The sequence below is a fragment of the Lytechinus pictus genome, chromosome 11 (genome assembly GCF_037042905.1).
Source record: "Lytechinus pictus isolate F3 Inbred chromosome 11, Lp3.0, whole genome shotgun sequence".
NCBI classification, from domain to species: domain Eukaryota; kingdom Metazoa; phylum Echinodermata; class Echinoidea; order Temnopleuroida; family Toxopneustidae; genus Lytechinus; species Lytechinus pictus.
The window spans coordinates 3063403-3086226 of NC_087255.1; the positions used below are offsets into that span (position 1 = coordinate 3063403).

General features: G+C 34.7%; 1 protein-coding gene across 1 annotated transcript in view; it reads left to right on the forward strand.

The window, feature by feature from the left end:
* Positions 1-18786, forward strand: part of LOC129270684 (AP-3 complex subunit delta-1-like) — an 80102-nt gene extending 61316 nt beyond the window's left edge. The window contains exons 29-32 of the mRNA XM_064106430.1: positions 5341-5481; positions 5966-6051; positions 11529-11736; positions 14589-18786. Coding sequence (XP_063962500.1) covers positions 5341-5481; positions 5966-6051; positions 11529-11736; positions 14589-14684 — 531 coding nt within the window. The 3' untranslated portion in view covers positions 14685-18786. The remainder of the gene's footprint in view (positions 1-5340; positions 5482-5965; positions 6052-11528; positions 11737-14588) is intronic.
* The last annotated feature ends 4038 nt before the right edge of the window (positions 18787-22824 follow it).

The window sequence follows — 22824 nt, forward strand, 5'->3', positions numbered from 1 at the left end:
AATTATGTAATCAAATGAATTGGGCAGTTTTAGACCTCATGAGATTACAACATTGACTTCCGCTATTATTCTGTCAAAGTTCATGTAAATTTCATCAAATTGTACGGTAGAATTCAAAATTGTTTACTTAAGATACAGAATCTCTTCATATGGCTATTCATTAAAAAAATGTAGTGCGTGATCACAAAAACTAATGAATCTCAAAAAATTGAAATCTCCAGAACAAATTTAAGAAGTACAATGAAAGCTGCAATTTATTCAAAACTCACATCATTTTCTTTAAAATTTTGCATAGTTGTAGAGGAAGGTATACTTCAGAGGTGTACTAAAAAAAATGGGTGTTCATGTGTTTGCTTTCAAACTATCACTACTTTTGATAGAGCTAATGTGCTTTTAAAAATACGAAATGGATTGGAATGTATGACTGAAATTGATTTGAATCAGTCCTGACTCTTTGATGAATGGCTTGGAATGTATGACTATGAGTTTGATTTGAATCAGTCCTGACTCTTTGATGAATGGATTAGAATGTATGACTGAGTTTAATTTGAATCAGTTCTGACTCTTTGATGAATGGATTGGAATGTATGACTGTGAGTTTGATTTGAATCAGTCCTGACTCTTTGATGAGTGGATTAGAATGTATGACTATGAATTTGATTTGAATCAGTTCTGACTCTTTGATGAATGGATTAGAATGTATGACTATGAATTTGATTTAAATCAGTTCTGACTCTTTGATGAATGGCTTGGAATGTATGACTGTGAGTTTGATTTGAATCAGTTCTGACTCTTTGATGAGTGGATTAGAATGTATGACTATGAATTTGATTTGAATCAGTTCTGACTCTTTGATGAATGGATTAGAATGTATGACTATGAATTTGATTTGAATCAGTTCTGACTCTTTGATGAATGGATTAGAATGTATGACTGAATTTGATTTGAATCAGTTCTGACTCTTTGATGAATGGATTAGAATGTATGACTGAATTTGATTTGAATCAGTCCTGACTCTTTGATGAATGGCTTGGAATGTATGACTATGAGTTTGATTTGAATCAGACCTGACTCTTTGATGAATGGATTAGAATGTATGACTGAGTTTAATTTGAATCAGTTCTGACTCTTTGATGAATGGATTGGAATGTATGACTATGAGTTTGATTTGAATCAGTTCTGACTCTTTGATGAATGGATTAGAATGTATGACTATGAGTTTGATTTGAATCAGTCCTGAATCTTTGATGAATGGCTTGGAATGTATGACTGTGAAATTGATTTGAATCAGTCCTGACTCTTTGATGAATGGATTGGAATGTATGACTGTGAATTTGATTTGAATCAGTTCTGACTCTTTGATGAATGGATTAGAATGTATGACTGTGAGTTTGATTTGAATCAGTCCTGACTCTTTGATGAGTGGATTAGAATGTATGACTATGAATTTGATTTGAATCAGTTCTGACTCTTTGATGAATGGATTAGAATGTATGACTGTGAGTTTGATTTCAATCAGTTCTGACTCTTTGATGAATGGATTGGCATGTATGACTATGAATTTGATTTGAATCAGTTCTGACTCTTTGATGAATGGATTAGAATGTATGACTATGAATTTGATTTAAATCAGTTCTGACTCTTTGATGAATGGCTTGGAATGTATGACTATGAATTTGATTTGAATCAGTTCTGACTCTTTGATGAATGGATTAGAATGTATGACTATGAATTTGATTTGAATCAGTTCTGACTCTTTGATGAATGGATTAGAATGTATGACTATGAATTTGATTTAAATCAGTTCTGACTCTTTGATGAATGGCTTGGAATGTATGACTGTGAATTTGATTTGAATCAGTTCTGACTCTTTGATGAGTGGATTAGAATGTATGACTGAGTTTGATTTGAATCAGTTCTGACTCTTTGATGAATGTATTGGAATGTATGACTGTGAGTTTGATTTGAATCAGTCCTGACTCTTTGATGAATGGATTAGAATGTATGACTGAGTTTGATTTGAATCAGTCCTGACTCTTTGATGAATGGATTGGAATGTATGACTGTGAGTTTGATTTGAATCAGTTCTGACTCTTTGATGAATGGCTTGGAATGTATGACTGTGAGTTTGATTTGAATCAGTTCTGACTGTTTGATGAATGGATTAGAATGTATGACTGTGAGTTTGATTTGAATCAGTTCTGACTCTTTGATGAGTGGATTAGAATGTATGACTATGAATTTGATTTAAATCAGTTCTGACTCTTTGATGAATGGATTGGAATGTATGACTGAGAGTTTGATTTGAATCAGTCCTGACTCTTTGATGAGTGGATTAGAATGTATGACTGAGTTTGATTTGAATCAGTTCTGACTCTTTGATGAATGGATTGGAATGTATGACTATGAATTTGATTTGAATCAGTTCTGACTCTTTGATGAATGGATTAGAATGTATGACTGTGAGTTTGATTTGAATCAGTCCTGACTCTTTGATGAATGGATTAGAATGTATGACTGAATTTGATTTGAATCAGTTCTGACTCTTTGATGAATGGATTGGAATGTATGACTATGAATTTGATTTGAATCAGTTCTGACTCTTTGATGAATGGATTAGAATGTATGACTGTGAGTTTGATTTGAATCAGTCCTGACTCTTTGATGAGTGGATTAGAATGTATGACTGAATTTGATTTGAATCAGTTCTGACTCTTTGATGAGTGGATTAGAATGTATGACTGTGAATTTGATTTGAATCAGTTCTGACTCTTTGATGAGTGGATTAGAATGTATGACTGAATTTGATTTGAATCAGTTCTGACTCTTTGATGAATGGATTGGAATGTATGACTGAGAGTTTGATTTGAATCAGTCCTGACTCTTTGATGAGTGGATTAGAATGTATGACTGAGTTTGATTTGAATCAGTTCTGACTCTTTGATGAATGGATTGGAATGTATGACTATGAATTTGATTTGAATCAGTTCTGACTCTATGATGAATGGATTAGAATGTATGACTGAATTTGATTTGAATCAGTTCTGACTCTTTGATGATTGGATTAGAATGTATGACTGTGAATTTGATTTGAATCAGTTCTGACTCTTTGATGAATGGATTAGAATGTATGACTATGAGTTTGATTTGAATCAGTCCTGACTCTTTGATGAGTGGATTAGAATGTATGACTGAGTTTCATTTGAATCAGTTCTGACTCTTTGATGAATGGATTGGAATGTATGACTATGAATTTGATTTGAATCAGTTCTGACTCTTTGATGAGTGGATTAGAATGTATGACTATGAATTTGATTTGAATCAGTTCTGACTCTTTGATGAATGGATTGGAATGTATGACTATGAATTTGATTTGAATCAGTTCTGACTCTTTGATGAATGGCTTGGAATGTATGACTGTGAGTTTGATTTGAATCAGTCCTGACTCTTTGATGAGTGGATTAGAATGTATGACTGAGTTTCATTTGAATCAGTTCTGACTCTTTGATGAATGGATTAGAATGTATTACTGAGAGTTTGATTTGAATCAGTCCTGACTCTTTGATGAGTGGATTAGAATGTATGACTGAGTTTGATTTGAATCAGTTCTGACTCTTTGATGAATGGATTGGAATGTATGACTATGAATTTGATTTGAATCAGTTCTGACTCTTTGATGAATGGATTAGAATGTATGACTATGAATTTGATTTAAATCAGTTCTGACTCTTTGATGAATGGCTTGGAATGTATGACTATGAATTTGATTTGAATCAGTTCTGACTCTTTGATGAATGGATTAGAATGTATGACTATGAATTTGATTTGAATCAGTTCTGACTCTTTGATGAATGGATTAGAATGTATGACTATGAATTTGATTTAAATCAGTTCTGACTCTTTGATGAATGGCTTGGAATGTATGACTGTGAATTTGATTTGAATCAGTTCTGACTCTTTGATGAATGGATTAGAATGTATGACTATGAATTTGATTTGAATCAGTTCTGACTCTTTGATGAATGGATTAGAATGTATGACTGTGAGTTTGATTTGAATCAGTCCTGACTCTTTGATGAATGGCTTGGAATGTATGACTATGAGTTTGATTTGAATCAGTTCTGACTCTTTGATGAATAGACTGGAATGTATGACTATGAATTTGATTTGAATCAGTTCTGACTCTATGATGAATGGATTAGAATGTATGACTGAATTTGATTTGAATCAGTTCTGACTCTTTGATGAATGTATTGGAATGTATGACTATGAGTTTGATTTGAATCAGTTCTGACTCTTTGATGAATAGACTGGAATGTATGACTATGAATTTGATTTGAATCAGTTCTGACTCTATGATGAATGGATTAGAATGTATGACTGAGTTTGATTTGAATCAGTCCTGACTCTTTGATGAATGGCTTGGAATGTATGACTATGAGTTTGATTTGAATCAGTTCTGACTCTTTGATGAATAGACTGGAATGTATGACTATGAATTTGATTTAAATCAGTTCTGACTCTTTGATGAATAGACTGGAATGTATGACTATGAATTTGATTTGAATCAGTTCTGACTCTTTGATGAATAGACTGGAATGTATGACTATGAATTTGATTTGAATCAGTTCTGACTCTATGATGAATGGATTAGAATGTATGACTGAATTTGATTTGAATCAGTTCTGACTCTTTGATGATTGGATTAGAATGTATGACTGTGAATTTGATTTGAATCAGTTCTGACTCTTTGATGTATGGATTAGAATGTATGACTATGAGTTTGATTTAAATCAGTTCTGACTCTTTGATGAATGGATTGGAATGTATGACTATGAATTTGATTTGAATCAGTTCTGACTCTTTGATGAGTGGATTAGAATGTATGACTGTGAATTTGATTTGAATCAGTCCTGACTCTTTGATGAATGGATTAGAATGTATGACTGTGAATTTGATTTGAATCAGTTCTGACTCTTTGATGAATAGACTGGAATGTATGACTGAATTTGATTTGAATCAATACTGACTCTTTCTGGGCCCTGTAACAAAAAGAACGATTCTTATTGGTTCCTAGTCAATCTACTCCGCAAAATGCAGCAATGATCTTGATAGGCCCTTTTATTTAGTGATTAATCGTAAACTTTTAGGTTGCAGGCCCTGGTATAGATTAGTTACCATATTACATTCAAAGATTTCAGTTCTCTATTACTTCAAAATGAGCTATAGATTTTGAAAAAAGAAAAGAAAAAATATTTTGTTTTAACACCTCTTTAGCTGTAAAGCCCAAGTCTATTTTGGTTGTATTTTGGAAGACTGATTTGTTATTTTTGTATACAGGCTGGAGCATCACAGCATGATGGAGTGAATGTTCCATTCCAGCTTCCTCCAGAAGCATCTAATGAAGGACAGTTTGCATTCACCATCCATGCTATCACCATGCCACAAAAACTCAAAGGAACACTCACTTATATGGTCAAGGTAAGAAGTCTGACACACTGATTGTCAGAGTTTTGTAATGCATGGCTGCATTGGTCATATAGTGTACTACTGTGTATATTGAGCTCTGAGATTATGCATTTATTACTAATAAAGCTAAAGCCGGGGTAATAATAGCAGGGCCCGCTGGGAGAACAGTTTTCGGAACTGAAGTGGCTACCCTGGGTAAATATGCCGCTATTATTATTATTATTATTATTATTATTATTTAAATACTGTGTTATGTGCACTTTGTCTTCGACTTTTTTTAGTCCAATATAAATCTTTATGAAACACCCCCGTAAATTGATAATCATTATTTTCAATATTTTGCTTGGAGTTAACTTTGACTGGGAGACAAAAGAAAAAAAAAATAATTCATTGCTTGTAACCCTTGGGTCTCTCGTCCCAAAATTGCTTCCCCAATTGAGTTACGATTGTGTTCATAACTATTAGAGTTGCCTTTCTTTTTGTTTATCCAATATAGGATGATAAAGGCTCAACCAGCGAGAAGATAGATTTCAAAGTTAATCTTCCAGTCTCTGCATATATGCTAGCCACACCATGCAGCAGGTAAACTTCTTATTATTTGACCTTTAACCCTATCCCCCTCCCCTCCACATTTTTCACAATAAATCTGTGATGCGAAAAGATCGCAATGTCTTGTAATTTTTTTCTTTCCAAGTCTCACACAACTTTTAAGACCAAATTTGTGAGATACCAAGTATGCGGTTCCGAAGTTGCGTAACACTTTGTAAGTGCATGTTAGATCCAAAATTGCTCAAACATGTGATTTCATATGCAAATCCAATGTGAATCTGTATATAGCCAAAATTCATAAATGAATCGTTTTTATGAAAGCAATAGATTTCCGGTTATTTATGACTGAAATAGTGTTGGCGACGATTTCTATCGAAAAAACAATGAAAAACATAAAGTAAAAAACAAAGAAATACCTAAGAAATTCAAAAACAATAAAATACATTAAAAAAAATTGATTTTGCCAATTTAAAAAATAAATATCTGATAATAATCCTTTGAAGAAGAGTTTCCTGACCAAATTAATAAATAGCCCAGTTAATTTATACTACAGTCACACTGACATTTATGGTATCCGTATCCATCCGTAACTCAATCCCCAGATCAGCAGCAACAATTTTGAAAATATAACAATTTTGCTGCAGATGAATTATAAGCATCGGCAGAATATGCATTATCCATTCGTAAAATACATGAGATATGTAAACCCATCTGAACAGTACAGAAGATATGTACATGTAATTGATCCACACACTTAATTATCATTAAGTAATTTTTAAGTTTTAATATATTCAAATGGGCTTTATACACGTAATAACTTTTTTACAAGTCTATGGCTTTTTGACACTTTCGAGGGGGGGGGTTGAAGTTTTAAAATCATTTAAAACATCTAAAACCACCTTTTTTCTATACAATATTGAAAGGAAAATAACAGGGTTTTTTCCATCACCATGACATGGTATTACATATATATCACATTTCTGAACAATAATTGCTATCTTTTAAACCAAGCACTTTCTTAAAGAAAATGTTTGACATTGCGGATATTATGGAAACAGATATTCATTGTAACTTTCTTGGTTATTATTGTGTCATGTCTTCTTTACCTGTCCAATGGTAAAGCAAAAAAAAAACCCTCTTAAAAAGATGTTCATTACCAAGTGGAAACTGGCGTGAACAAAGTAATGAAAGGATTAATTTATTAATTTATTCATAAAATATGTGATGAGAAAAACTTACGCTATTTCACAAAACAAATGATGGAACATTGTTTTAAAACCAATTGTTACTTGAGACAAAATTTATGTTCTTTATCAAGAACATTTACATGTAGATATTTACAATATACAGTAAGATTCTCCATATTATCCTGGGTGTTAACAATTATCTGAAAACTATTGGTATATTAAATTCTGATTTGTGTTTCTTTTGTTCAAAACTGTTCCCCATTTATTTTGGGAATGCCCCTTGTCGATTTTTAGATTATTTTTTTGTCTCGCCCACCAGAGGTGAAGGCGAGACTTAGGGATCCAAATGTCGTCCGTCCGTCACAAACCTGTAATGACACATAACTCCACAACCGTAAGTCACTTTTCAACCAAACTTGGATGGTAGATGGACTTGGGGGACCTGCATGTTATGCTGCAGTCGGAGGTCACATGGTAAGGTCAAAGGTCATTTTCAGGTCAACGTTAAAGTTTACATGTACATGCAGGTCAACGTTAAAGTTTACATGCAAGACTCTAATATGACACCTAACTCCCCAACCGTAAGTCACTTTTCAACCAAACTTGGATGGTAGATGGACTTGGGGGACCTGCATGTAATGCTGCAGTCGTAGGTAACATGGTAAGGTCAAAGGTCATTTTCAGGTCAACGTTAAAGTTTACATGCAAGACTCTCTTATGACACCTAACTCCGCAACCGTAAGTCACTTTTCAACCAAACTTGGATGGTAGATAGACTTGGGGGACCTGCATGTGATGCTGCAGTCGGAGGTCGCATGGTTAGGTCAAAGGTCATTTTCAGGTCAATGTTAAAGTTTACATGCAAGACTTTCTTATGACACCTACCGTAACTCCGCAACCATAAGTCACTTTTCAACAAAACTTGGATGGTACAGGTAGATGTACTTAGGCGACCTGCATGTTATGCTGCAGTCGGAGGTCACATGGTAAGGTCAAAGGTCATTTTTAGGTCAACATTAAAGTTTACGTGCAAGGCTCTTATGACAAGTGTTATTCCATCCCAGTCATTTTAAATGAAGTTTCGATATAATTCTGATGTGTGCCCTCGCAAATCACGATATTTCTGGTTATTTTCATAAGTGGGCGAGACACAAAATCGCTTTTGCCTTTTTATTTTTTGTGTGAAAAATTCACTCTTAAAGTGAAATAATGTTATCTTTTATGATTTATCATATCTTAATCACAAATACAATAGACAAATGACCTACCATTTTAAAGCTTAGAATCTCCTCTTTCATCTGGTATTACTTAGATTATTCCTCATTCACGCATGAGTGAGCAAAAACAATTCGAAGAAAGGAGGCCAAAAACTCATTTGGCGGGCCGTATCTGGGTTTTAAAAAGAAAACCACAGTTTTTAAAAGTTCAATATCTGCTCTTTAATTTGATACCTCAATTACAGAAAATGGTCAAGAAATAACAAAGTTCTGGCTATTTGAAATAAGGCTTGAATTTCAATAATTTCATAAAATGAAGAGGTTTTACAGGCTAGCGTTCAAACTCACTCGACACTCCATTTTGTTGACGATCAGCCATGCATTAAGTAGGGACAGTGATTTTCCGTTTCAAAAAATTGCCTTTTCCGTTTCAGAAAATCTCAAATTCCGTTTCAGCATGTCAGAAAACGGAAATTCCGTTTCCCCATAGACTTTGTACACACGGAAAACTGACAATTCCGTTTACACATTGAATAGCAAAATCACAACACGCACACTCGCACTGGTCAAAATTAGTATCTGCTACTGTACCAACAACACAATAAAATCCATTCTAATCGGATCTATGCGGGTGCATAAAATATTTTTACACACCCATTTTGCATGTATACATCCTCACCTTTCATATTATTAGCATTATTTCACGGTGAAATGATATTTCATCGATAATTTGGGGGGTTTTTGGACATCGTTATCATCAGTCAACGGCTTTTGCCAATCCGCCGTCTTGGATTTTAAGACCACGATATCGTGCTGTTACATGTACATCTTCAAACGTAGAGGGCAGCAACACACGACCGTGTACATGTAGTTGAACGATATGTGTGCATGTGAAGCCCAACCCGGCCGGCCGGGTACGGGTACGGTGCGGGGTACAATCAAGTGTGCTGATGTCGAGTGCAGTCACGATGTGTGAATTGTCATGATAGTAGCGAAGTGAGATCGTGTTTTCTGGGGTTTTTTGGCCATTTAATATTCTCATTTTGTTGTGATTTTGGAGTAATTTCTGTTGCTATTCTGTGTATTTTGAGGGAAAATATGTTTTCCGTGATTTTCCGTTTGAAATGCCACTTTCCGTTTCAAAAGGCCCTTTCCGTGAATTCCGTCCGTTTTCAATCACTGTCCCTAATTAAGTCTTCTGTTACCGTGCAATAGCTTCTGTGGGAAACCGGTGAAAACACGTTTATTTAATGAAATTATGGAAATACAAGCATTGTTTCGAGGGATCATAACTTTTTAATTCTTGACCTTTTTCTGTGATTAAGGTATCAAAGAAAAGAGCAGATATTGAACTTTTTAGTCGTGTGATTTTCTTTTCGAAATTCAGATACCCCCCTCCAAATGAGTTTTTGGCATCCTTTCTTCGAATTGTTTTTGCTCACTCATGCGTGAATAAGGAATAATCTAAGTAATACCAGATGAAAAAGGAGATTCTAAACTTTACATTGGTAGGTAATTTGTCTATTTTATTTATGATTAAGTTATGATAAATCATCGCTAAATCTCGGTTTCGTTTTTTCTGGGACGCACTGTATAATATTGTTTGTAACATATTACATGCAGCTTGCATTTGATTATATAATTTGTGGAGAAATATTGAATAAAAACTTTCTTTGAAAAAAAAAAACAGTCTGTAAGTGTATTAAAGCACATTTTGGTAAACATTTATAAAAACAAAGTATTCTAGCTCGCAGACTTGATGAAATGCGACTGAAGCAAGTTCCGATCCATGTGGGTTTATATGCGGATGGTGCACATGCCAGAGGAAGTCGATATTCGCAGACACGAGCGTAACTTATCCGTATCGTACGTAAAATCCATAAGTCATTCGTTACATCCCTAAGTCGTCAGTGACACGTGTCAGTGGGTTGGCAGCGGATGGGCTCATCCGCAGGTTTTACCCGCAACATCTGTAATTCATATGTAACATCCATAAATAATCCGTGTCTTCCACATAATGTAGGAAACTTTTGCTCAAATTTTCATTATTGGGGGGAAAAATTACGCATTTTCATTATCCAAAATATACGCAGGCATCCAAAGGTCCGTAACATGGCCGTGTGATTTTAGAATTAGGGTTAACGTAAACTAATATTATTTAGTCAGTACTTTGACCATTAACCCTAACTAGACCATGCATTTTCATTATCCAAAATATATGCAGGCATCCAAAGGTCCGTAACATGGCCGTGTGATTTTAGAATTAGGGTTAACTTAAACTAATGTTATTTAGTCAGTCATTTGACCATTAACCTACATGTATGCTATTTTGTTCATTTATTTGAACATAACTAATGTAGGCCATGCTATTTTGTTCATTTATTTGACCATTAACCCTAATGAAGGCCATGTTATTTTGTTCATTTATTTGACCATTAACCCTAATGTAGGCCATGCTATTTTGTTCATTTATTTGACCATTAACCCTAATGGAGGCCATGTTATGTAGTAAGTGGCAGGGGCAGGGTTAGTATTTATGTATTTGTTTCCTTTCTAGTTGTTTTATTCTGTTTTTAATGGAAACTGCCAGCAACATTATTCTCCTCACAAACACCATGCCCCCCCCCCCCCCACTCCCCTGGGGCAGTTAAACTCAGTTGGGTGACTTGAACATGAATCAATTTACAGTTCTTGGTGACAGAAGCAGATTAGGGCTTCTTCTTACAAAGAGGTATGATTGAACAAATCAATCTCAACTGTATGGAAATCCATCCATACCATATTTTTTTCTACAGGAAGTTTGCACAATCTCCTTAGTAAACAAAGAGAATTACACAAGAGAACAACGAATGAATGAACCGTCAATAGTTGTGATTGATCAGATCAATTGCAACTCTGTAAGACGGGGGCCCAGAAAATCAATTGCAAAGAAAATAAATATTGCAAGATATACATGTATGAATGAGTTTGGAAACCCAAAATATATTTGTAATTGATCGCAAGTTTCTTGCAACACTCCTTTGGTGTTTTCTGTGTTCTCATTTTGTACATTAAATTTTACTTTTCTTCATGAAATTAAAAACTTTAACTTGTTTTGTCTTTACAGAGAGCATTACTCTGAACTTCTTGGAAAGGGCGAGTTGTCAGCCAAGAACTCATTCAGCACAGCCCCTTGTTCTGTAGACTTTGCTATTGTCCTTGCTCGTGTCTGTTTCTTCTCTCACATGGCGGTGGTAGAGAGGGTTGAACGTACTGCATCCTTGTTTAGCTGCTCTATGAAGGGACATCAAGTCTGTGTGCTAGTCAAGACTATGGTACGTCAATATTTGTATTGGGTGTTGTGGTAAAAGCTTCTTCAACTTAGGCGTTAAAAACTTGTTTGTATTCCATAGCCGACAAAAAAAAATATTAAGCATCAGTCGGTCAAGTCTCTTTTTTTACATTGTAGGTATGATATCAAAGAGTTCTTTTGATCCTCTTCTTCTTCCATCATGTCTTGTAATATCAAAGTCTGGTACTGAAACAAGACTATTCTACATGTATATGGATCCATTCAACCAAGTTTCACATATGCATACAATTTCTAACTTAAGTGACTGAAGCATGAAGCAAATATCTTCTATTTCATTGAATAGACTTTTCACGTTTAAAAGTCCAATCTTTAGACCTTGTTGGTGCCTTTTGAAGATTTTGTAAACAAATAGCATAATCAGTGTTAGAGACGGCCCCTATTTGCAAATTGGCTGACTCTTCATTGCCGAGATCTTAGTACCTAGTCATCTGTGTAGGTTGTGAACTGTAATAGCAAAATTTGGATATGTATTGGTAAGAAGAGTTCAGAGCTTTGATTCTTTGGATTGCATAATTGATTCGCTCAATTTCATCTTTGCATTGCCTGCTGATTGTGATCAATGATACCAACGGACATTCTTTGAGGATTTAATCGCTAAGTATTTCTAAATTGGTCGTGATAATTTCAGGTTGATATATTATTAGTACCAACGTGAAGAATGACATTGTGGACAGAATGGAGAGGTGTTTGTTCTCTCGAAAATGTTGATTTTAGCTCCTGGAGCTCTTTGCATTGGATAGCTTCTGTGGTTGGATGGGACGCACCATAGAGTCCCCAACAATGAGTATGTCTGCCTTCAACTTTTCATCTGCGCTCATTTTTTTATGTCTTTCTCGATAGTCTGCTATCTGTTTATCAATAATAATAATATGCAACATTTATATAGCGCTTAATACAAATGTTTCTAAGCACTGCATACTATTACCCCGGCTTTAGCACGGCTATCCTGATCGGACGCTCGAGCATTCAAGGAATTCCTTCCTACTGGGTACCCATTTACTACACCTTGATGGAGAGTGGCAAATGTATGCTTTGCCAAAGGACGTGGGTGCTATGGTGGGATTTGAACCCTGGACCTTGTGGTTCAAAGTCCAGAGACTTACCCACTGAGCCACAATACCTTTACAGTGCCCTTATTAAGGGTATTTGCAACAAGCTCATTATACAATGACTGGAGTTGACTTTGTAGGATTGAAAGCTTTTTGGAGCAATGCACTCTTTTCCTTTGATTTACTGTCCTTCGGATTGCTGGCAATGTCATTAGATTTGAAGGGTACATGTATGTCACTATCATCAAGCTGATCATACTCAAATATTAGAATAAAAATGGCGGCAAATATTTGTTACTAGTGATGACAGGATCTCAGAAATCGTGTCATATACATTTTCTGTCTTATTCTCTTGCCTTCCTAGACCAATGACTCTCATATCGGACAGCTGTCTGGATAGTTTGCTTTGTCACAAATTTAGGCAGTTTATGCTAAAAGTTTTCTGTGTTCTACTTGAGTGATTAGTTTTTAATTTTGCCATATACAGGGTTTGGTCAGTATAAAAAAATTTCAGTTCATGATGATATGTATTTAGATCACTTCGCATTATTATTAGCTCAGTAAAAAAGTTTTATATCAAAACCATCGATTATGGTGATAATATCCCAGAATACCATGTACAATATATTGATAGTAATATACCAGTGTCAAGGTGATGTTTAAAGGAGAATGAAACTCTTGGAGCAAGTTAGCTTTTGTGAAAGCAGAAAAATCAAAGAATAAGATCAACAAAACTTTGAGTAAAATAGGACTTGCAATAAAAGAGTTATGAGCATTTGAATGTCGAGATCACTAATGCTATGGAGATCCTCCCATTGGCAATGCGACCAAGATCTGTGATGTCACACACGTACAACTCTCCCATTCGGACACTGAAAATATACCCCAAAACATCTCTTTTTGCTCATTCTAATCATATGACAAACGATTCATCAATGATATAATGTTGTGAAACCTCTGTACTTGTCATCTCATAAAGAAAACACCTAACCTTGTGATAGACTCTTTAAAAGTGAGAATATAAATGAAATAAGTACTTAAGTAATGAGGGAGTTGTACGTGTGTGATATCACAGATCTTGGTCGCATTGCCGATGGGAGGATCTACATGGCACTAGTGATCTCAATATTCAAATGCTCATAACTTTCTTATTATTCATTCAATCTTCCTCAAACTTTCAACAATATGTTTCTTTGATTTTTCTCTTTGATATGGATTCAGCTAGTTTCAAGGGTTTCATTTTCCTTTAAGTGTATAGGACTATTGTAGTCACTACGGTGGTTAGCAAGACGGTCAATTGGGAACCCACTCTTTTATAAGGTGAATATGCCTATTTGCGAATGAAGATGTTGAAACCATGGACAGTGTATATTAGAATAATTAACAATCTGTTTTGATGAATAAAAATTCAGTATTATCCAGTATATGCAAAATCATGAAAATCAAGCACATTTTTGAGGCAAGAGAAGAAAGGTCCATGTCCCTGTGTAATAAGTATAATAATAATAATGACAAATACTTCTTATAATGAAAAGATTTTCATTTGTCATTATCCACCTGACTCTGATGATTTTTTTTTAAAGTTTTCTTCTTTTTTCCCCCATAGATTCAACTTAGAATTTGGGGAGCCATTAATTTTAGTACATTTGCAATATCAAGTATCTATATATATTTGTACACATATTTTGCTTTATTTTGTTTAATCATAGCATCTATATCTTTTGTTTTCATAATTTTTTAAAACCATTTTTTTTCTTTTCTGTAGGATGGTGGAGGTATTTCAGTGGATGGAAAGTCTAATGATTCCAGCTTATTGTCCAACTATCTAGATGAAATCAAAGCAACCATTGTGGAATCATAGGACAGAAGGCTTCACCAAAATATATGTAATATTATACTTTAACAAGTCTCTCATCTTGTGAAGATATTATCAGAACATTTCCAGTACTGAACTAGGGGTCTGTTTCATAAAATGGTGGACTTACCATGGAAACTTGGTTATGATTGGTTGCTCAGCCTTGTTTACATGTTAATTACCATAATTACAAGGTTTTCATAATCGTAAGTACTTTATGGAACTGTCTAAGAATATCAGCATTCATTCTGAACCTTGTTTTATTGAAAGCTAACATGTAAGAAATTAAACTATATGTAAACCCGCCCTAAAAATGCTAAGAGCAGATCTGTATTTGAATTGAATTTGGTGAATAATGCAGCAAAGTATTACTGTCAATATTTAAAAGCAGACGAGATACAATATGTTAATGTACTTACTGTTAAAAGATTGATCTGCCTGTATTGTAATATATGTGCAGAGCTGCCAAGTAGTACGATTTTTCCGTATTTAGTACGTTTTTGCAACCAAAATACGGCAGTACGTTTTTTCTTTAAAAAATACATGTTTTTTTTTTTTTTTAATCTTAATTTATTGAGAAAAATCATCTCTATATGTCTCTATTTCATAAAACGTACACAAATATTGTTATTAGATCAATGTAATTTGAGGAAACTTGTTTTTTTTTTCAATCATTTTGTAAAAACCAGGGTGAGATATACACAAGTTTCAATGTTTTTTTTGTTTCATCTGCAAGAGCAGTGCACATTTTAGCTTGCATGCAGCTTGAGCGCCGTGATGGGCGAGTGCGCTAAGCATTTTATTATGAAATACACTTTTTTGGGGAAATATACAAAATATTTATCTCACACGGTAAAAATACTGATTTTTTTGTCAAAATACTGATTTTGGGGGATAAGAATACTGAAAATGCAAAATACAACTTGGCAGCTCTGTATGGGTATTCGGTTGATATGGGACTAGTGTTATTACAGGTCACATGTTCTGAATGAAGTTTGCCCATTGGTTAATGATCCTTGTGTGTCATGTCTATGGCTTGGATTTACCACTATTGAAGGCTGCTTATGAATGAGTGCAAGTACTTGTACTGGATGGATAATATAGGCTTTATATTGTTTCTTCTTCTTTGTGTTTTTTCTTTAAGATAGCCTCCTTCCAATTCAATTCAGCTCAAGGTTTATTAAAAAAACATGAAGCCAAATGGCTGAATTGGTCGTGTATGCAAAGTATAAACAATTAATAGACTCATTACATATTTCAAACATTGAAAATAGTAACATTTGCATAAATACTGAGATAAGAAATATGTATGTAAAAGGCAAGACTAAAAAAAGGCAGTGGAAATGAATATACATGAGATAATGAGGAAGTGGTTAAATAAAGAGGAACAATTCTCATACATGAATATTTTTGCAGATAATTTTATGTACATTCATACTATCCCAATATTCAAATACCTTTTTGTGAAGTTTGCATTTCATAAATCATATGTATGTTACATGTATGATATCTCCTTCGTCTGCATAAATGGATTATTTATCAGTTCCTTTCAATATTTACCAGGTTACAGTGCCCATAAGGAGAGATGATTTTTTAAAAAAAATTGGTTATTGGTAAAATAATTTATCTTCTGTAAAGCCCCTTTTACACCTTCAAGGATGCACCACGGACCATCACGGATGTCAGTCCGTGATGATCTGTGGTGCAAAACTGATATTTTTCAACCATGGCCGGAGTGAATACGGATTTAAATGGGTATTTACAGGGAAACGTATGGGAAAGTACGGTTTCTTCAAGGATAGACAAGGTAGCACTAGGGATCTGCTTGATAAGCTACCGGGAGTCAACACGGAATACACGGATCTTACTGGGTCCTTACACAAACCTTCAGGGAGGCTACGGTCTCTACTGGGATATCTCTAGAGCATTAGCCAAGATTGAAGTTTCTATTCTTTTTGCAATGGCTGAAGTGTACACATACATGGCCATGAACACAGACTTTTGTTCATGTACGCAAACAATGGAAAAATTAGACCCGGATAAAGCCAGTATGAACAAGGACCTCCCGGTTCCTACAGGAAGCCTCCCGGATGCATTCGGTAGCTTCATGAATGTATAGGGTGGCTTACACGGATGGACCCGGATGGTTTCCATCCGTGTACTCTGGGATGAAAAATTGAACATGTTCAATTTTTCTCCCGGATGTGCCGGTACATCAAGGATGGCACCGGTAATGCCGGACTGTACACGGTAATGCCGGACTGTACACGGATGACCCTGGATCGGCAATCCGGGATGATCCGTGTTGCTTCCATGAAGGTGTAAAAGGGGCTTATAAGATTTTTGTTATTGACAGACTGCTGATTTGTTTGAATTCATTTTTAAAAGCGTATTGTGTACTTGCAGTAGTGTCTTCTTTGTAGTACATGTATGTTAATGAGTGGTATACCATACAAGTATATGACAGGTTTGTCAAAGCAGCTCATATTAAAAAGGTGGTTGTTCTGTTTTATTCCTTTTATACAGTATACATGTGTAAGGTTCATGTACTATTGTATCTCAAAGATAAGGGAATTAGGAATGCAAATAAGGTGACATAAATATATATACCTAAAAGTTGTGTGATTGTGGTGCCAAAAATTAAAATTTATTAAGAAGATACTTGTATTGCCTAGAGCTTTATATACTCATTGGGTAAGAATTCTCTACTATCTTTCATTGGCTTCAGTCATATGAAAAAACAACAACATATAATTGAAAGTGAGAACACTTTTTTTGACTTTTGAATAAATAGACTCATAAGCTGATGAGACCCCCTAAAAAACACCTTCTAAAAACAAACTGCTTGTAGCATAACTACCAAAACACTATACCCAATATGATAGTTTCTCCTCTGACAGTGTTTATACACTGGTGGCTTCATTTTTTAGAAAGAGAGAAGTGACCGGGTCAGGCAGTCAATTGATATATCTACTCATTAAAAAGAAATTATTCTAAACATTGTCTTTTAGTCTTGCTGACAATAAATCCATTAGATGTCTTCAGTTTATTTATCCTTTTTGCAGTGCTTCTTTTTTTCACAGAAATTTCTCTTAACTTTCATAACCCAAAATGAATTCTGCAATGAAGCATGCATAATTAAAACCAAATGTTTTATGTACAAAATATTCCTATTACTCTTATATTCTGTTTCCTTTATTCAATGGAAGTCTGAACTGTTCTAATATTCAATTTAATAGCTAACAATCCTGACAATTTTCCTTATTCATTGATGTATTATTATTGTGAGAAACTTGCAATCTGCACTATCTTGCTCCTGTTCTTATGATACAAAAATCAGTCTATTTGATACAAAAACTAATCATAATTATCTTCATTGTATGACCTTGCTGTTTGAAAATATTCTTTCTTTCATCTTACATGTTGATTATTAATTAGAGGGCCCTGTGACACAAAGCTTTGCAATTAATCATAAATGGTAATGGCCAATCAAAATCATTGTTCCATGTGCTCTTTCTTGCAATTAATCATAAATTTGTAATGGCCAATCAAAATCATTGTTCTATGTGCTCTTTCTTCAACATATTAACTATTAACCTTTTTTTTTTTTTTAAGTTGTTGCCATTTGATAGCAAATGCTCTGTATTACATGGGCCCTGACTTCTGTTGTATACTGACATGTTGATATATTGTGCATAGTTTTATCATGTTCTAATAATAAAATTATGATATTATTTGGGTTGATGTTAAACTACTAAATCGTGCAATATAGGGCATATTTGTTGCACATCTAGAATTGATTTAGAATTTGACATTTCTGATATGATAATGATAAGAATTACTTTGTGCATGTCACATTTAGGACTATTTTAGAGTTTTGTATTGTACTTGTATTTAATGAAAATAAATGTATTATTTCAGTTTTGGGCATCTTTACTATTATGATATTTAAAAAAATTGATTTTTTTGTTTTACAGCTTTTATCATCTGCTGATAATAGGGATGGCAGTGATAGAACATCTACATCATTATTGCTGTTGATAGCAAAGTTACCATTAATTATACATATAATTCTTGCAGCAGGGCCAATAAAGATTATTTATGACAATGTTTGTATTTATTCAATAGCACAGAAGTGGTAGATTTTAAACCCTAAAAGGACAGGGCTATTTGAGATTTAGGACTGAGGGGGGGGGAGTGATGCCCCCTTCTGATCTCAGCTGCCGTTCGTGCGATCGCGCTAAAATTTGACATGCTCATTCTTTTCCACATTAACCATAAGCCAGTATAAGAAAAAATTTATTTATTATGAATAAAATATGCAAATTTATTCATGAAAAACATTATTTGCATATTTAACACTCGATTTCAATTCAGATTTTCACTTTTTCCCTCCAGATGTCATCTTTGTACTTTTATTTAGAGGTTTCCACAAAGAAAAATTAAAGCCAAATTTTTCCTTATGTATTTTATTGTCTCGCCTGCATAGCAGAATGAGACTGTCGGCACCGCTTTTCCACCGGCAGCGGCAGTGACGTCATCAACATTGAAATCATAACCAAGGTTAAGTTTTTGAAATGTCATAACTTAGAATGTATAAGGACCTAGCTCATGAAACTTCGACATAAGGGTAATCAAGTATTACTGACCAAGGTCAAAGGTCATTTAGGGTCAATGAACTTAGACCATGTTGAGGGAATCGATATCGAAATCTCAACCAAGGTTAAGATTTTGAAATGTCGTCATATCTATTGGACCTATTTCATAAAACTTAGACATAAGGGTAATGGTGTATCACTTAAGATCCTGCCCGAGTTTCAGGTCACATGACCAAGGTCAAAGGTTACTTAGAGTCAACAAACTTTGACGATGTTGGGGGTATTTGTGGAATGTAATCATAACTTTGAAATTTTATGGATCTAGTTCATGAAACTTCATGTAAATGGACTTTGGCCATGTTGGGGGTATTTGTGGAATTGTCATAACTTTAAAAGTGTATGGATCTACATGTAGTTCATGAAACTCGGACATAAGAGCAATCATGTACATGTATCCCTGAATATCCTGTGCATGTTTAAGAAACATGACCAAGATCAAAGGTCATTTTAAAGGTCAATGAACTCTGGCCGTGTTGGGGGTATTTGTTGAATTGGCGTCGTAACTTAGAAAGTTTATGGATCTAGTTCATGAAACAAAGACATAAGGGTAATCAAGAATGAATTATTGTTTTGCATACGTCTTAGGTCACATGATCATGGTCAAAGGTCATGTTTGTTCAATGGACATAGTATTTTATTATCATATGAATGTTTTCTTTTGTGAATAATACGTGTAGCTGTTCTCAAAGTCAGCACTGCTGCTATATTGAATCGCACAATGCAGGCGAGAGGCGTTCCACTTGTTTTGGGATTTATGTATTTGTTTTTATATCTTTTACTTTTCATTATTTTTTTTTCAATACAAATTATTACAGACCATTTAACAACTGAATTAAACCCTAAATTAATTAAGCAGAACAATTAGACTGAAAAATAATCACCCTTATATGAATTTTATCTCCCATACACAAAACCATTTTCAGCATGACATTGGTACAGATGCATAAAAAGTAGAAATTTCTTGCAAGCATTTGCTTCAAGCACAATCAATTGCTAGCCAAGCTAAACATCATAACTTAGCAATTGCTTTATTTTGTATGCACAACCTTTAGCTTGTGCTTAACCCTGAATAGACAGGGCTTTTTCAATGCCTAGGAAGACTGGGGGTGATTCAGCCCCCCTCCCCCCTTATGATCTCGGACGTCAATCGCGCGAGCGCAACGAAAATTGGCACGCGCATTACCCATGGCCCATTGGATTAGTCTCCGGACTAATCCGGACACCCTGATCAAGCAAACGTTCAAGCTGCTCTGACGGAGCTTGGAAAATACCAAAGCAAATGCTTAAAACGAACAAGCAAAATGTTTGCTTCATGCATATGCTTTTTAGCAATAGGTTGATCATCAAGCAAACACTAGCAGGCAGTTAGCAATTGCTTGAGCTTACTAGCAAAAGCATTTGCTCCCTCATTTTTATGCATACGAAATCATTCAAGCTAAAGCCAAGCAAAAGCATTGCTACTTTTTATGCATCTGACCCAATGTCTCGTTAAAAGTCACATGGTGTCGCGATGATGCACCCTTACGTCACAAATTTTATCTCAAAAGTAGCACGAGACGTCAAAGAAAAGTCATAAAATTTGCAATGCTATCTTTATGCACTGCATGAATATTGCGCGAAGTGTTAAGGAGGAGGGCTATCACCCCCAGTCCTTTTAGGGTTGATCCATCCATAGAACAAGTCTTCCCTCATAAACACCATGGTCCAATCTTAACGGATTGACTATTGTTTGATTGTGGTACTCAAAAACCTAATGTAGCATACTGCTGCTAATGTTAAAAGAAACGCAAAATAATGGCTTGTTGGAAAACAAGTTGCATTCTATCTATCCAAGGGAGGTAAAGTTTATCATTGAGTCTTTCCTCAAACCATTCTGATCCATATTGTTTTTTGTTCAATGTACAATCAATATTAAGCAATTATAAAAAAAAAATTGGCATTTAAATTTTTCATTTGACCAACTTTACGTATATTCACTTGTTCATCATCACATTTCACATAATTGTGGATTTAGTCTATTGGTAGAAATAAGGTCTGTCATCTTTTATATGAAGAAAAATGACATCTTATGAAAGACAAGAAAGTTAGTTATTTTTGTATTTAAAAATTCATCATAAATCATCAATCCAGAGTTTATTTCCCTCAGGAACATGGATGATAAGATTCACCTTACACTCAAAGCAGTTGCCCTTACCCCCTCACTCCACTTTAACCCCATTAATTGCATCCTTAATCCAACATTCCTACTCTCTTCATCCAATTGCCTCTTCCATGTTTTCTTTGGTCATCAACTAACCATCCACCTCAAACTCAAAAGCCCTGCTTAAAACTTGCTCGTCATCCCTCAGCACATGCCCATACCAACGTACCCCATTCACCTTCGCCAAGCAGTCCACTGCTTCTTCCAAACCCAACGTCTTGCATCACGTGCTCAGTCTTCTTCCAATTGATCAACTTCACACCATACATCACTCTCACCATTGCCCTCTCTGTCCTCAAAATTCCCTTCTCATTTTCACTCAGACACCATGGTCTCACTTCCATACAGTATCACCATGGTCTCACACAACTCTTGTCAAAGCCTAAAAATACTCAAGAAATTCTCTGTGTAACAATGTACTTTGGACCAGGGAAACTGCTTTGTTCTAACAGGAATCTTCCTTCACCAGGATTGGAGATTCAAAATAAGACTTCTTGGGACAAGAAATAGCACTAATACCACAAGAACATTTTATCCATTGGATAATTCCATTAACTTTTAATTGTAGTTTTGCATTTATGTAACTATCGTGAAATTCATTGTCTCATAGAAGAAGAAATTATTGTGTATACTTTGCTATTTTTTTAAATACATTACTCCTTTAGGTCTTTCCCCCAGTAAGAGTAGTTTACTGAAGTAAAGAAAAGCCATGCATAGTCTGTACAAACATACATTCCCTTGGATGTGACCCATTAGACTAGAAAACCCTGCCTGTTACTTAACACACCAAAATATATTTGTTTTGTTGTAGACTGTATTTGACATCAGAGAATGGTTCATTTTTCTGTATTTTCTGTAGTAGGTACAGAGGTGTGTTCATGATGTATTGTGTATCTAAACTTTTTTGTAATATGAGATATAATCATTCAATGTCATACTGATTATCCCCAGTGAATATTTAAGATGGAGAGTTTATTGAGACTTATATTTACATACGTTCTGTAATGTTTACTAAAAAGAAGAAATAAAATAGAATTTCCTTTTGAGGCAGGTATGTTACTGCTACCACTAATACAGTATATAATGCTATTTTCCAGTAAAGGTATACATAGAGTGATTGAATATTTTCTTGCACCCTTGTCCTGCATGCATAATTGTGAATTGTGGGATACTACTGTTTTGACATTGAGGGCAGTTCACAAAAAAGCACACCTCACATAAATATAGATGATGTTAATAGAATTTGATACTTTTGATTAATAGGAGTTTATTGTTTACTTCAGTATTG